The sequence below is a fragment of the Silene latifolia genome, chromosome 4 (assembly GCF_048544455.1).
Source record: "Silene latifolia isolate original U9 population chromosome 4, ASM4854445v1, whole genome shotgun sequence".
NCBI classification, from domain to species: domain Eukaryota; kingdom Viridiplantae; phylum Streptophyta; class Magnoliopsida; order Caryophyllales; family Caryophyllaceae; genus Silene; species Silene latifolia.
The window spans coordinates 65,975,078-65,989,321 of record NC_133529.1 but is presented as its reverse complement, the minus strand read 5'-3'; the positions used below and the strand labels follow the sequence as shown (position 1 = coordinate 65,989,321).

The following is a 14,244-nucleotide window of genomic DNA, read 5'->3' as shown; positions in this document are numbered from 1 at the left end:
TTTTCATCCTAGCCGGGTTTTTCTTTTTCTTTTCTTCTCTTTTTTTTTTCATTTTTTTTTTGAATTGAAATACGATGCATGAAACAAATATATTACAATATATACATGATTTTATCAACTCGTGTCCACCCCACACTTAAATCTTCACTTTGTCCCCAAAGTGTGAGGTGAACACCCTAAACTCACTCAAGAGTGTGAGCTTGAGGCACCTCCATGCCCCGGAGGTCCTCCTCTTCTTCTTGATTCTCTTCTTCTTCTAAATCTAGCCATTTCGGCTCTTGATTCATTGACTTGAGTCTCATTATACCCTTGGTATTGGGTGGGGAATTGTTGCATGTATTGGGCATTCATGGCCGCCACCATATCAAAAGTTGCGTTTTGGGTAAAACGCATCTCTTCAAAATCCTCTTGGTAGTGGTGGTAGCGGTTTTCGGTGATTCCCCACCGATTATTCTCCGTAAGTTGCATTTGAAAAAGGGTAGACTCAAGGTTTGTGACACGGTTTGTGATGTTCGATTGCCATGTTGGGAAAGCCGGGTAGTTGAATTGAGGACCCGTGAAAGGATATTGTTGTTGTTGTTCTTGAGGCATTTGAGGTGGAGTGAAATGGGGCTCATCAAAAGGAGCATTTAGCATGGGTTCATCATATGGTGCATCATCATGTGGCATGTCACCAAAAGTTAAAGCTCCCCCCACTTGTGGTTGCTCTCCACCCTCATCATTATCCGGTTCAACTACTTGGGCTCTATCAACCCAAAGGTCCACAAATGCGTCGTCGGGAGGCATATATAAGTCTTGTGCACTCCCCCAACCCAAGGGTGAGTTGGGGGGACGGGGTAAGTACATGTAGTACTTGTAGTTTTGGCCACCCATGCACCAAATTACTAAGGGGGCGGTTTTGTCCACAACCTCTAGCATGTGTGCTTTCCCCAAGTAATGGTAGTCCATGAGACCACTTCCGTCAAGTTCATAAGCATTAGGTGGAAATGGCACACCCGTCTTTTCCACAATCATTTCAATCATACCCCCAATGAAAATGGTATTCTTTGGGTTTTTTTGTAACTCAAGGCAACCGCTCACAAATAACTCAACCCAATCCGGCACTCCCTCCCCTCCGGGGTCATGGACCATAGGCATTGTATTTGTTGGTAGTTCATTTTTGTAGGTTCGGTCATGACCAAAAAAATTGTATTGATGTGACGGCTCAAGAGGCGCAAAACCGGGTTTGGAAGGGTTGTGTTTTTGGAATTGCCATGCCTCACATCCCCCGTGATATCATTCCAAAAGGCACTCATCTTTTTTTTGTCAAGGGTTTATTTGATGGGGGCTTTGGTGATATGGAGGACCTCTCTTACCTCATCATAAGTCAAGGTGTGGGTAAGCCGGCATGCCCGGAATTTGATCCCCGTGGTCTTATCCCTTCCCAATTTCACTTTCTCCAAAGAAGAAAGAAACTCCAAGGTAACACCTCTTCGGGTGGGTGCGGCAATTTTAATGTAGGATTCAAGCCCGACCTTCTCTAAGAGCATTCGGGTCATGGGAAGCATTCCCAACTCGATAAGAAGATTTTCATCAAGAAATTTTGTTTGTGCTACGGTTGACACCGAAGCAAAAGTTTTCCAATTTGTGAGGGCCTTGTCTCGGAGGCCCTCCTTGCCCGAATACTCATTGTCATCAAAGGCCGAGGCTCCCTTGGGTCCTTTTGAGGAGGAAGCCTCGGAAGCTTTACCTTTTCCCATTGTAAAACAATTATTTTTCAGAAAAACACAATTTTGGAAATGATTTTTGGGTGAGGCAAAAGAACAAACACCTAATATGCACTACAAGAATGATGTGCTAATTAGTTGTTTGTTGAAAGTAAAACACCTCACAAGTTTAGAAATTGTTTAGGGACAACCTACAACACAATTAAACAACCAAATTTCGACTTGAACCACACAAATTTTCGAAATCAAGTTAACTATGAATGACAAGAATAAGAATAAGGTTTATACCTCCCTTTGATCCTTGTTTGTGTTGTAGGATGATGATTATTACCCAAGAATGCTTCAATAGTCCCTTAAATCCAATTTGAAAACCCAAAAATCTTCAATCTCGAATCACATGAAACCCTAGGTCGAAGTTTTGTTGATGTTGGCGTGATTTTCCTGCAATTGCCTTGCCCAAATTGATGTTGGGTAATGAAAATTGATGAAACTTGAAGGTTAATTGCTTGAATTTGATGATTTGTGAAGGTTTTAGGGAGTGATTTTGAGTGGGTTAGGGTTAGGATGAAGAGAGAGGGTGAGTGTTAAGAGAATTGGGGAAGAACAAATGAGGAGTGTCGTGAAAAATCTCGCTGAAATGCCATTTCCCAGATTTCTCGCACGGTGCGAGATTGGGTCCTGAAAAACTCGCATGGTGCGAGTTTGCTTCTGGATCCGCACTCTTTGTTGCTTAATTCTTCAATCTCGCCAATTCTTTTACACATATTTCTTCCTTTCTTTCATCACACATCCCTTTGAGTTGATAAACTATTCACTAAAACACACATTAAAACATCCTAACATGCTAAAACATTAATGAAAATGCAAATGATTTAATTTATAATGCAAGAATTAAAGGATGCAATTAATTTAAACATGCAAAATGCAATTAAAACAATGAAATGCGGAATTTTTATATGCAAGGGAAAGAAATATTTACAAACTTTTGCCGTTTATTTAACGTCGATGGCTCGACAAAGTTGCATCTTCATTAATTTGAATAAATTGGATCAACAAGGTGGAGTGTTTCCACTTCACCCGCTTCAATTCCTTCATGATAATGCTTAAGTCTTTGACCGTTCACTTTCAAGACTTTCCCGGACTTTAAGCATTTGATCTCAATTGCTCCATATGGAAAAACGCGAACCACCTCATATGGTCCCATCCATCTAGACCTCAATTTCCCGGAGAAAAGTCTAAGCCGATTTTGAAAGAGTAAGACTTTCTCTCCCACTTGAAACACTCTTCTTGAAATCATGTTATCGTGCCATGCTCTTGTTCTTGCCTTGTAAATGGAAGCATTTTCATAAGCATCATTCCGAATTTCTTCCAATTCTTGAAGTTGGAGTTTCCTATGAAGTCCCGCTTCACTCATTTGCAAGTTGAATGACTTGATCGCCCAATAAGCTATATGCTCAACCTCCACGGGTAGATGACACGGTTTCCCAAAAGGTAAGCGGTAAGGTGACATCCCGATTGGCGTTTTGTAGGCCGTGCGATAGGCCCACAAGGCATCATCCAACCTCAAGCTCCAATCCTTGCGGTCGGGATTCGCCGTCTTCTCAAGGATAGCCTTAATCTCCCTATTAGAAACCTCGGCTTGACCGTTGGTTTGAGGGTGATAGGCGGTTGATACTTTATGAATTACCCCATACTTTTTTAGAAGAGCTCCAATGGCTTTGTTGCAAAAGTGAGTTCCACGGTCGCTTATCAAGGCTTTTGGGAAGCCAAACCGAGAAAAGATGTTGGTCTTGATGAATTCTCCAACTACCTTTGCATCGTCGGTCTTGGTGGCTTTAGCCTCCACCCACTTGGAGACGTAGTCCACCGCCAAAAGTATATAAATGTTGCCACAAGATGCGGAAAATGGTCCCATGAAGTCAATACCCCACACATCAAATATTTCACAATAAATCATGGGTGTTTGTTGCATTTCTCCTCTTTTTGAAATTTTGCCAACTTTTTGGCATCTATCACATGTCTTCACCATAGCATGAGAATCTCGGAATAATGTGGGCTAAAATAAACCGCTTTCCAAGACTTTCCTAGCCGTTTTCTTGGCTCCAAAATGCCCACCACAAGCATATTCGTGACAAAATTTAAGAATTGGAATGATTTCGGTATCCGGGACACATCTCCTAATGACTTGATCGGCACAAAATTTCCATAGGTATGGGTCATCCCACACATAATTTTTAGCATCACTCTTGATCTTATCCCGTTGGGAGCGAGAAAGACCCTTTGGAAACTCTTGTAAGACCAAGAAGTTGACTATATGGGCATACCATGGCTCAATGGAAGACAATGCTAGAAGTGTGTCATCCGGAAAGGAGGCTTGTATTGGTGATTCCAAGACTTCTTGAGGCTTCTCTTGCACAATTCTACTTAGGTGATCCGCCACCGTGTTAGTTGTGCCCTTCTTGTCTTTGAGCTCAACGTCAAACTCACTCAAGAGTAATACCCATCGCATCAAACGGGGCTTGGTCTCCTTCTTGTTCACCAAATGCCTTAAGGCGGCATGATCCGTGAAGATGATGACCTTGGCTCCAAGAATGTAAGGTCGAAATTTCTCTAAGGCAAACACCACCACAAGAAATTCTTTCTCGGTAGTTGTATAGTTTCTTTGAGCCTCATTCATCATTGTCGACGCATATTGAATAACATGAGGTGTTCTTCCTACCCTTTGGCCAAGTACCGCGCCAAGGGCATAATTACTTGCGTCCGACATTATCTCAAATGGTTCATTCCAATTGGGCGGTTGAATTATAGGTGCCGAAATAAGCTTCTCCTTGAGCATATCAAAAGCTTCCTTGCATTCTTCACTCATGATAAATTCACAATCCTTTTGAAGTAGCTTGCATAGAGGAGCGGCAATCTTGGATAAATCCTTGATAAAACGCCGGTAGAACCCGGCGTGACCTAAGAAAGATCTCACTTCACGCACATTAGTAGGATAAGGCAAGGTGCGAATGGTATCGACCTTGGCCTTATCAACCTCAATCCCCCTAGAGGAGACCACATGTCCCAATACTATTCCTTCATCAACCATGAAATGACATTTCTCATGGTTGAGAACGAGGTTGGTATCAATACATCTTTGCAAGACCCAAGTGAGATGACTCAAACAATCCTCAAAAGATTGGCCATGAACGGTAAAATCGTCTATGAATACTTCAATAAAGTCCTCAACATGATCCGAAAAGATGCTCATCATGCACCTTTGGAACGTTCCCGGTGCGTTACAAAGACCGAAAGGCATCTTTCTATAGGCAAACGTTCCAAAGGAACATGTGAAAGTTGTTTTTGTTTGGTCCTCGGGTGCAATTGGAATTTGAAAGTAACCCGAGTAGCCATCCAAAAAGCAATAAAAAGCTTTTCCCACTAACCTCTCCAACATTTGATCCATGAAGGGAAGCGGGAAGTGATCTTTTCGGGTCACGGCATTGAGCCTACGGTAGTCGATACATACTCGCCACCCATTTTGAACTCGAGTGGGGATCAAAACACCTTCATGATTCTCGACTACCGTTAGCCCGGATTTCTTTGGGACAACTTGGGTTGGACTAACCCATTGACTATCGGAGATAGGATAGATCATACCTACATGAAGGAGTTTGAGTACCTCCTTCTTCACAACATCCATCATTGGAGGGTTCAAACGCCTTTGTGGTTGTCGAACGTGCTTTGCTTCATCTTCAAGAAGAATCCGGTGCATGCATAAAGTGGGACTAATGCCTTTGATGTTGGCCATTGTCCACCCAATTCCTTCCTTGTGTTGCTTAAGAACTCGGATGAGAGCCTCTTCTTGCTCCTTAGTAAGCTTGCTTGAAATAATTACCGGTAAAGTTTCTTCATCTCCTAGAAATGCATACTTCAAGTGGCTTGGTAAGGGCTTGATTTCAACAATAGGAGGCTTGACAATAGAGGGAACGGGTTTATCCTTTGGTAGCTCTTCTAACAATTTGGAAGAAAGGAAGCAAAAATCCTGGACAGGGGAGAACTCGCACGGTGCGAGTTCTGGGACTGGAAAACTCGCACGGTGCGAGTTACCTGCTGTTTTTCGGATTTCTTCCTTTTCTTCCCATTCTTCCATTGGGGGGTTTTCCTCTAGGTCCTTGATTGTTTCCTGCAAATTACAAGACAAAGCATACCCCATATCCTCTCTAACCAATCCATTAGTTAAAACAACATCTAATGCATCAATCTTACACAATTCATACACGGTTTGCACAATTGGTTCAAAAATTTCAAGAAAACACAAAGAGGAAGTCTCGGTTGGGTATTTAATTGCCTCATGTATGCTATACTCAATCTTTTCCCCTTCAAATTCCATTGTGAGGCGTCCACTAGACACATCAATCTTGGTGTTGGAAGTTCTCATGAAAGGCCTTCCCAACAAAATGGGAGTGGAACCTTTCTCGGGTTCCATTTCAGTTACATAGAAGTCGGCGGGGAAAAGCATATCCCCCAACTTCACCAAGACATCTTCCACAATTCCCTTAGGATAGATATTGGACCTATCGGCCAAAGAAATGACCGTACGAGTCGGTTTCAAAGGCCCTAACTTGAGAGACTCATAAAGGTAAGTGGGCAAGACATTAATAGATGCACCTAAATCAAGCATAGCATGTTGACAATTCAAGTCACCAATTTTGCAAGGGATGGTGAACATGCCCGGATCACTATATTTTTTTGGCAAACGTTTTTGAAAAATTGCCGACACATGTTCACTAGCCCTTACCTTTTTCATGCTTTTTGCCTTATTGGACCTCTTAGTAGTGCACAACTCTTTCAAAAACTTTGCATACTTGGGCACACTACTAAGAAGGTCAAGAAGTGGAATGTTTACCTCCACTTTATGAAAGATATCGTAAAGGTTTGAAGTCTTCTTGTCAATTATCCTTGTGTCATTCAAAGCACTTGGAAATGGAGCTTGTGGCTCGTATTCCGGAAGCGGTTCATTGACCCTTACTTGTTGAGGTGTAAATGCTTCCCCATGTTCTACTACCACTTCAATTTCATCTTCAACTACATCCTCCACTTCATGAACAATAGGAAGTGGTCTTGTTTTCTTAGGAGCCTTGGGTGCCTCTACCAACTCTCTACCATTCCTCAAAGAGACCGCTTTTGCTTGTTCTTTGGTGGGTGGAGGAATGGTGTGAGAAGGGAGACTCCCTCCTTGAGTGGGTTGAGAATTGAGTGTATTGAGGATTTGACCAACTTGGGTCTCAAGTTTAACAAACCTAGAGTCGGTGAGTCGATTTTGTTGAAGCACGGCGGTTTGAAATTCCTTGGTGTTGTTTAGCAAGGCTTGGCTTTCTTTTTGCATTGCCACTTGATTCATAGCAAGTGTCTTCATCATCTCTTCCAAGGAATTTTGTGATTGGCTTTGATTTTGATTTGGCTTTTGAAATGAGGAATTTGAGGATCCCTTTTGGTTTTGATTTTGATTCCCCCCCCCCAACCCATATTTGCATGAGATTTCCACCCTTCATTGTAAGTGTTGGAGTAGGGGTCAAACTTCCTAAACCCAATAGCCTTCACCGCTTCAATTGCCTCCTCCGTTTGCAAAGATGGACACCCATCGGTGGGATGAGTTGGATCATTACAAAGACCACAAAATTTCACATGAGAAGCACTCCCACTTCCTTTTGTAAGTTCCTTGAGCAAATTGGTAAGAAAATCAACTTTTTTCTCCATATGGTTGGAGCTTTGCCTTGAAGAAGATGCCCCACTTGTCTTCCTAATTCTCCTCCCAAAATTCCTAGAGCTTCCTACCAATCTTTCAATCAACTCATTTGCTTCTTGGACCGACATATATTCAATCCCTCCTTGGGTAGCGACTTTAATCATCCTAGCATCATCCTCAAGTAGACCACCACAAAAGTTTAAGAGAAGATTGTGGTCGGTATGCCCATGGTATGGGCAACTAGCAAGAAGTTGTTTAATCCTCTCCCAATACTCATACAAGTTCTCCCCATCCATTTGTTCAACATTACTTATTTCTTTCTTTAATTGAGAGGAGAGACTAGCGGGAAAATACTTTTCTAAGAAATCCTTCTTCATTTGATTCCAAGTGGTGATGCTTCCGGTGGGAAGATAGTAAAGCCAATCGTTTGCCGCGTCCTTGAGTGAAAAAGGGAAGGCTCTTAGTTGAAGTTGCTCATCGGTAACCCCATTAGGCTTCATGCTTGAGCAAACCACATGAAATTTGTTTAGATGCTTGTTGGGATCTTCCGTGCCAAGTCTATGGAATCGGGGCAATTGGTGAATGAGCCCGGACTTAAGTTCAAAGGTGGCATTTTCCGCCAAGGCCGGAAAGGAGATACACAAGGGTACTTGTGTAAGATCCGGGGCGGTAAGTTCTTTGATAGTTCTAGGCCTTGGTGGATTCTCTCTCTCACCGTCTTGGTGTGGATGCTCGTCCTCACGATCACCCATGATGATTCTTATAGGTATGGGTTCGGTTTCAAGGGAAATGATGTTCTCTTCCTCTTGGTTTTGTTGAGTCACGGGGTTAACTTCTTCAATAACCGGGGGGTCTCTTCTAATACCTCCTCTTATCCAAGCTAGTGATCTTTGAATCTCCGGATTGAATGGAAAAAGTGGTTCACTTGAATTCCTAGTATTGACCATAAACAACTCTACACAAGAGCACACAATCAAAAAGGTTCACACAAGTGATGAACAAGACACTAATAACAAGAAACAAAGATTAACTAACACAACTATCCTAAAAAGTCCAATAAAAACACTAGCAAAACCATTACCTTCCCCGGCAACGGCGCCCAAATTTGACACGCCTAAAACGTCGCAATAAAAGACGGCCAAATTAACAATTTATATACCACTAAGCATACTAATTAACACTAATTCTAAACAAGTAAAGTAGTAAGAAAGGGATCGAACCCAAGAGAAGGGGGGTTTTGCAATAGTGAAATTAAAAGAGCAATTAGAACAATTGTGACAAATTAAACAACAAGTATGTAAAAAGGGGGGTTTTGGGTTTGATTTTCAAAGGCAACAAAGAAAAATTCAAACGAGAGTGAGCAACAACTAATCAAACAACAAGCTTTAAGATGGAAATTTATCAAATTTGAGAGAGACTTAACCCGACTAAAATTTAGGCACTTTAGTTAATAAAACCACAAGATCAATCCTTTAATTATATTATCACCCTATTGTGAAGATGAATCTTCTAAATCTCCTTAATAATGGCCAAATGACAAGGAAATCACACTTAATCAAATAACCCAACTTATCAATTCTACCAAGTAGAAATCACATACATTGGTCAAATTAACAAGAAGATAAGAGCACTAGAGATTCAATAGGGGTAATTAGAAACAATGAAATCACGATTAATGCCTAATTATAAGTTAATCCTTTACTTGCTAATTAAGCCAAGAAGAAATCACATTCATTAGCATAATAACTGAAAGATCATAAATCCATATTAGACTCTCTAATAAAAATTAAATTATCTCATAATTTATCATTTTGATGATCTATGTAACATGCATGCAATATAAAAACATAAAAATAAAAGAAGAGGAAAATAATTTTCCTTACATTGAGAAATGGTAGTATTTGGGCACAACCAAGATCACCCATCTTGGTTGTTCCTGAGCTATTAAGAATGGCAAGATCATCCAATCTTCAAATTAGAAGAGCTCCTTTAAGTTGTACCCAAGAACAAACCTCCAACTCATATGATTAATTTTAACTAGAAATTAACCATATAACCCTTGAATATTATGTAAATAATACTAACACTCTTAGTATTTGTTTTGTTTTACTAACAATCTTAGTAAAAATGATGCTTATGATTTTTAGAGAGATAGACAAATTATTTTTCACATGCAAAAGTATACAAGTGAAGTAGTGTGTAAAAATAAACAACACACAAGTGTTGTAGGAAGTGGAGCACGGTTGGAGGGAGTAGGTGGAGTGAGGGAGTGATTTTCTTATTTTTGTCCAATCCATTATGACAGGCATAATGATCACATGACAACTTATGGAAGAAAATCTAGTAAAGTGAAATGATTATGATCATCCACTACACTCCATTTACACGGTCCAATGTCCCATTTATGGGTCCATTTTGGTTCTTATATTTGTCGCACAAATACGTGTAAATTTTATTTAAACATCGTTTCATGTTTAAATGCTTCCATAATTAATTTCGTTCAAAACACTCCGTAAATATACGTATACCGCTACACGTATTATTTACGTACCAATACTAATCACATTAGTCAACTACACGTATTATTTACGTACCAATACTAATCACATTAGTCAACTAGTACCAATTTAATAATTAACTGCTTAATCATTAATTCCCGTCTCAAATAATTTATTATTCAATTATCGCATAATTAAATAATAATTTCCGCACCTCGAGTTCACAACTCGATATCTCTCTAAATCAATTTAATTGACTAACTCTTAGTCAATTTAATCAAGGGACTAATTTAAACTATATCTCATATAATTAATTAGCTTTCATGTTGGGGTTCGTTCCTTTAGGTGTGACCGAAAGGGATCAGCTGAACACCGCCGTCTCACGACAGTAACGTCAAACCCTAGTTGGCCAACCGTTACCGATATACGTTGATTAGCTGACTAGTATTGCCAATGAATATCCCATGCATATTCCTTAATGAGATTTAATAATATTATCATGCACTATTGTGGAGGATAAAAACTCCAACAATCTCCCACTTGTCCGAGACAAGTTGTGCGATGATTATAACACACAATTGTGGATAACTCCTTATCACAACAATATCCTCCTTGTACTCTACAAGGGTGTGTTATCAATTCTCTTGTCCGTTTTAACAACAATCTCCCACTCAATGCAAGGTGTCTTTTAGGTCGCACTTACACATGAACATATCGCGAGTGGTTTTCTCGATCGGGAGTGTGACGACTTGACCGGAAAAATCTCCCATAGATTACTTCCGAACGTGGCCACGCATTTGTAGTCATAACTCCTCGAGTGGCCTTGAGATGTTTAAACCCAACGTGGGTGGACAATTCCTGTCTGCCCTATCTATCCTATTGCACAATACAGATCACCATGACCTAGTAAATGCTCTTTTGGCCTCCTTTCACGGCACGACCTAGGACAAAAACCAAAGTCACTCGGAAACTGCACTTGCTCAGATAATCGTCTCCAGTCAAAAGAATCGACTCATTAGAACATCTTAGAGATCCCCGCCACGACCAGGCGTCTATAATAGAACTTAGGGACTCTCTAAATGGTCACTGTCGGCAAAGTGTCACACACTCTGCCTATGTAATCGACTAGTCATCACGTATGACCTTATGGTGTTGAACAACCATCAATCGACTTACAATCTAGTCACTCCGAGACGTCACCTCATTAAGTGACTAGGGACAAAATACAATGTTCATCTTGTTCACTTGAATAGTGTTCAACATTGTCTCCACAACTTATTCAGATAAACAAGGTATTCAATGTTTTCAATCAAATCAATAATTGAGTTCTTAAAGAAACTCTAACAATGAATGCGATCATCACTTATGTAAATATCAGTACTCTATCCAATATTTACATAACGATCTTTAGCAATTAAGGTATACTCCTCAATTCACATTGAGATGACATAACCATCATGTCTACGGCTTTGGTTAGAGGATAAGCACCAGTTGCATCACTCTAATTTCCATTGCTATTTTCCTTTATTCTATGCAATCTTTTCATCACATAGAGCATTTCTAAGTACACGTCTAAACAAGTTTTTAGACTCTGGTTCTAAAGCCAGTAAAACACTCTCACTGTTTTCACAGTCTCTTGGAATACGATATTCGGCTAACAGAACTACTCTAGTCCCATTAAATTCCGGTTATCAACTATCTCTCTTACAACATCGGATGTTGTAATGTACTTAGCTTTCGTTCATGATTTGTACGTATAACACTTATATATACACATCCTTCATATGACATCTTTTATGTATGACTCCTCATACATGTTAGCTTTATACATGTATAACTTCTTATACACATATGTATAACTTCTTATACATATTATTCTTTATGCACATAGCACTCTTACATGCTAACCATTCCTTAACGAGGCCCATAACATCTTATAAGCATAGGAATGTTTCCGTGTAATCCTTTTACACAAAATTCATAAATTCCTCCAAACTACAAGAGTAAATCCTCAGTGCTTCTCAAGTACTCAAGGATGCTCTTGATAATCATCTAGTGACACTCACTAGGAAATGATTGGTAATGACTTCTCATATTCTCAACATGATAAGTCCCGACGAGAGAAGCTTTTAGCATATTTAATAGATCCTGCAGCGGAAGCACAAGAGATCATATTAATTGTTCAACAACTTGAACGAGTCAAGAATCTTATCACATAAGTCTCTTGACTATAATGCTAATATCCATAGAGATCTATCTCATTAGATCCAGATATTTAATATGCGCCATGCTACTCTCAAGTATTCACCCGAGAATATTTCTAGTCACTAATATGTCAAACACATATTTTAGACTAAGAAATATCACCTTAGCTACATTTCCAGTCAATAATATGTCAAGCACATATTTTAGACTAAGAAATATCACCTTAGCTACAATTCTAGTCACTAATATGTCAAGCACATATTTTAGACTAAGAAACTCACTTTAGCTCCAACTAAACTCCATGTATCATCATGTTATCTCGACACTCGAGTAATACCGTTTTGATAGACTACATGATTGAACCCAAAGTTCCAACTCTTTGACGTATATAGATCACAAAAGGGATCTTTCAAGCATGCTAGGCTTCTTAGCATTGACAACATCAACAAAACTTCTCCCTTCATAAGATACATTCAAGGAGAAAGTTTCGTTATCCTTTTGCCTAAACTCATCCTCATGAGAGGCTATATTGCTAAGACCATACGAATTGATAAAGGCATTTGGGTTGTCACAAACTCTCTATAACAAGCCCAAATTTTAAACATCTTATGTAACCTTTACGACAAGATCAAGGTAACCAACCAAAGTATTCACCTTAAATCAAGTCTCGAAAACATCTCGTGTTTCCTTCCTTATCGCATCATGTGCAAGGAGATCAATTCGAATTGTATGGTGAGACGCCATCACATAGAGTTCATACTATAGAAAAGCCTTTGATGAGGGTTTAAGATTCGTCACTTTTGAAAAGTAACGCAATATTATCGCAAAATTATCTCCTTATAACCACTGAGCCACAATAAAGAACGTCTTCTTTCATTATACTCAGTTTGTGGGTCTTGGACTTACGTAAGTTCAAAATTTCTCCCACTCTGTCTTCCAGAAAATGAAAATCTTTCTGGAAAGACAGTATTATGAGCCACAAACTCTTTGTTCTCGTTTTGGAGGAGTAAAAACCAAGTGGTTCAATTTTGGATAACCCTCACAAATACACAAATTGGTTCTGAACATAAACATTTATGATCCCAAATGTATAATAATGACAAGTTAGGGACTCTCCCTATTCATATCTCATATGGAGTCATTTAGGCTATTATAGTCGGGTTTTAAACTTTTAGTGAGAAAATAGCTTACAAAATTACCAAAACCCTCAAACTATATCTCATAAAGTTCGGTTTATATACTTGACTACACCATACTCTATGGTGTCCCAAGGAGAAGGTATTATGTGAACTGGTTCACAATCTTCTTAGTGATTATCAAGGTCATTACTTGATATTACCCATTTGATCTTCAAAGTTGCTACTTTGAAACTTCCGATCAACATCTTGATCTTGACGTGCTTTTGGTTTACTACTTCATTTTGAAAATATTCCACGTTTCAAAAATCACTTTTATGTCTTATTAAATAGATACGAGGTTTTCATATCTACTTAACATTACGGTAAAAGTAACGAAGTATATATATATAACCAACTATCGGCCTTAAGCCTCCGTATGTATATGGTCAATCACCTCACTATTGTGTTTCTTTTCTGCAAAAGAAAAACATAATACATGCACACATACCATAAGACTCACAATCAAATAGTTGTTCAATGTGCTTTTCGTTTACTCGTTTGAAACGAATTTACTTGAGGTTTGATCAATTGGGTTAACCAGATTAGAGACTTTAAAATCTACAAGATAGTATAACATTTAGTTTTCGTGAAGAATGTAAAATTCCTCTAACTTAAGTGGTCTAAACCAACCACCAAGTTATCATAGGAGTAGGTATAACATTTTGTTTTAAATCACATGAGTGATGCCTTCTATGTAAAAACATAGATAATTACATTCTTTTAAAACCAAATTTAGGTACATTTGTCCTTATCGAAATCATTGCTACTCTAGCTCTATTTCGATACAAAAATGTCCTATGCTAGACGTCTTACGTTTTGTCAATTCATGTAAACTTCTTTACAAAGAAATGACCCATACTTGGTATCTCATACCAAGATAGTGGAACTAGCCTATCCTTTGAGTAGATGTCTCCTTCAACTTTGTCCTA

General features: G+C 39.2%; 1 protein-coding gene across 1 annotated transcript; it reads right to left on the bottom strand.

The window, feature by feature from the left end:
• Window positions 1-3,762: 3,762 nt before the first annotated feature.
• On the bottom strand, window positions 3,763-7,107 carry LOC141651598 (uncharacterized). Its single transcript, XM_074459302.1, has 4 exons — window positions 5,796-7,107; window positions 5,132-5,699; window positions 4,461-5,008; window positions 3,763-4,316 (listed from the first exon to the last, which is right to left on the bottom strand). Exons 1-4 carry the CDS (start codon window positions 7,105-7,107, stop codon window positions 3,763-3,765), a joined length of 2,982 nt encoding a protein of 993 aa, XP_074315403.1.
• Between the last annotated feature and the right edge of the window lie 7,137 nt (window positions 7,108-14,244).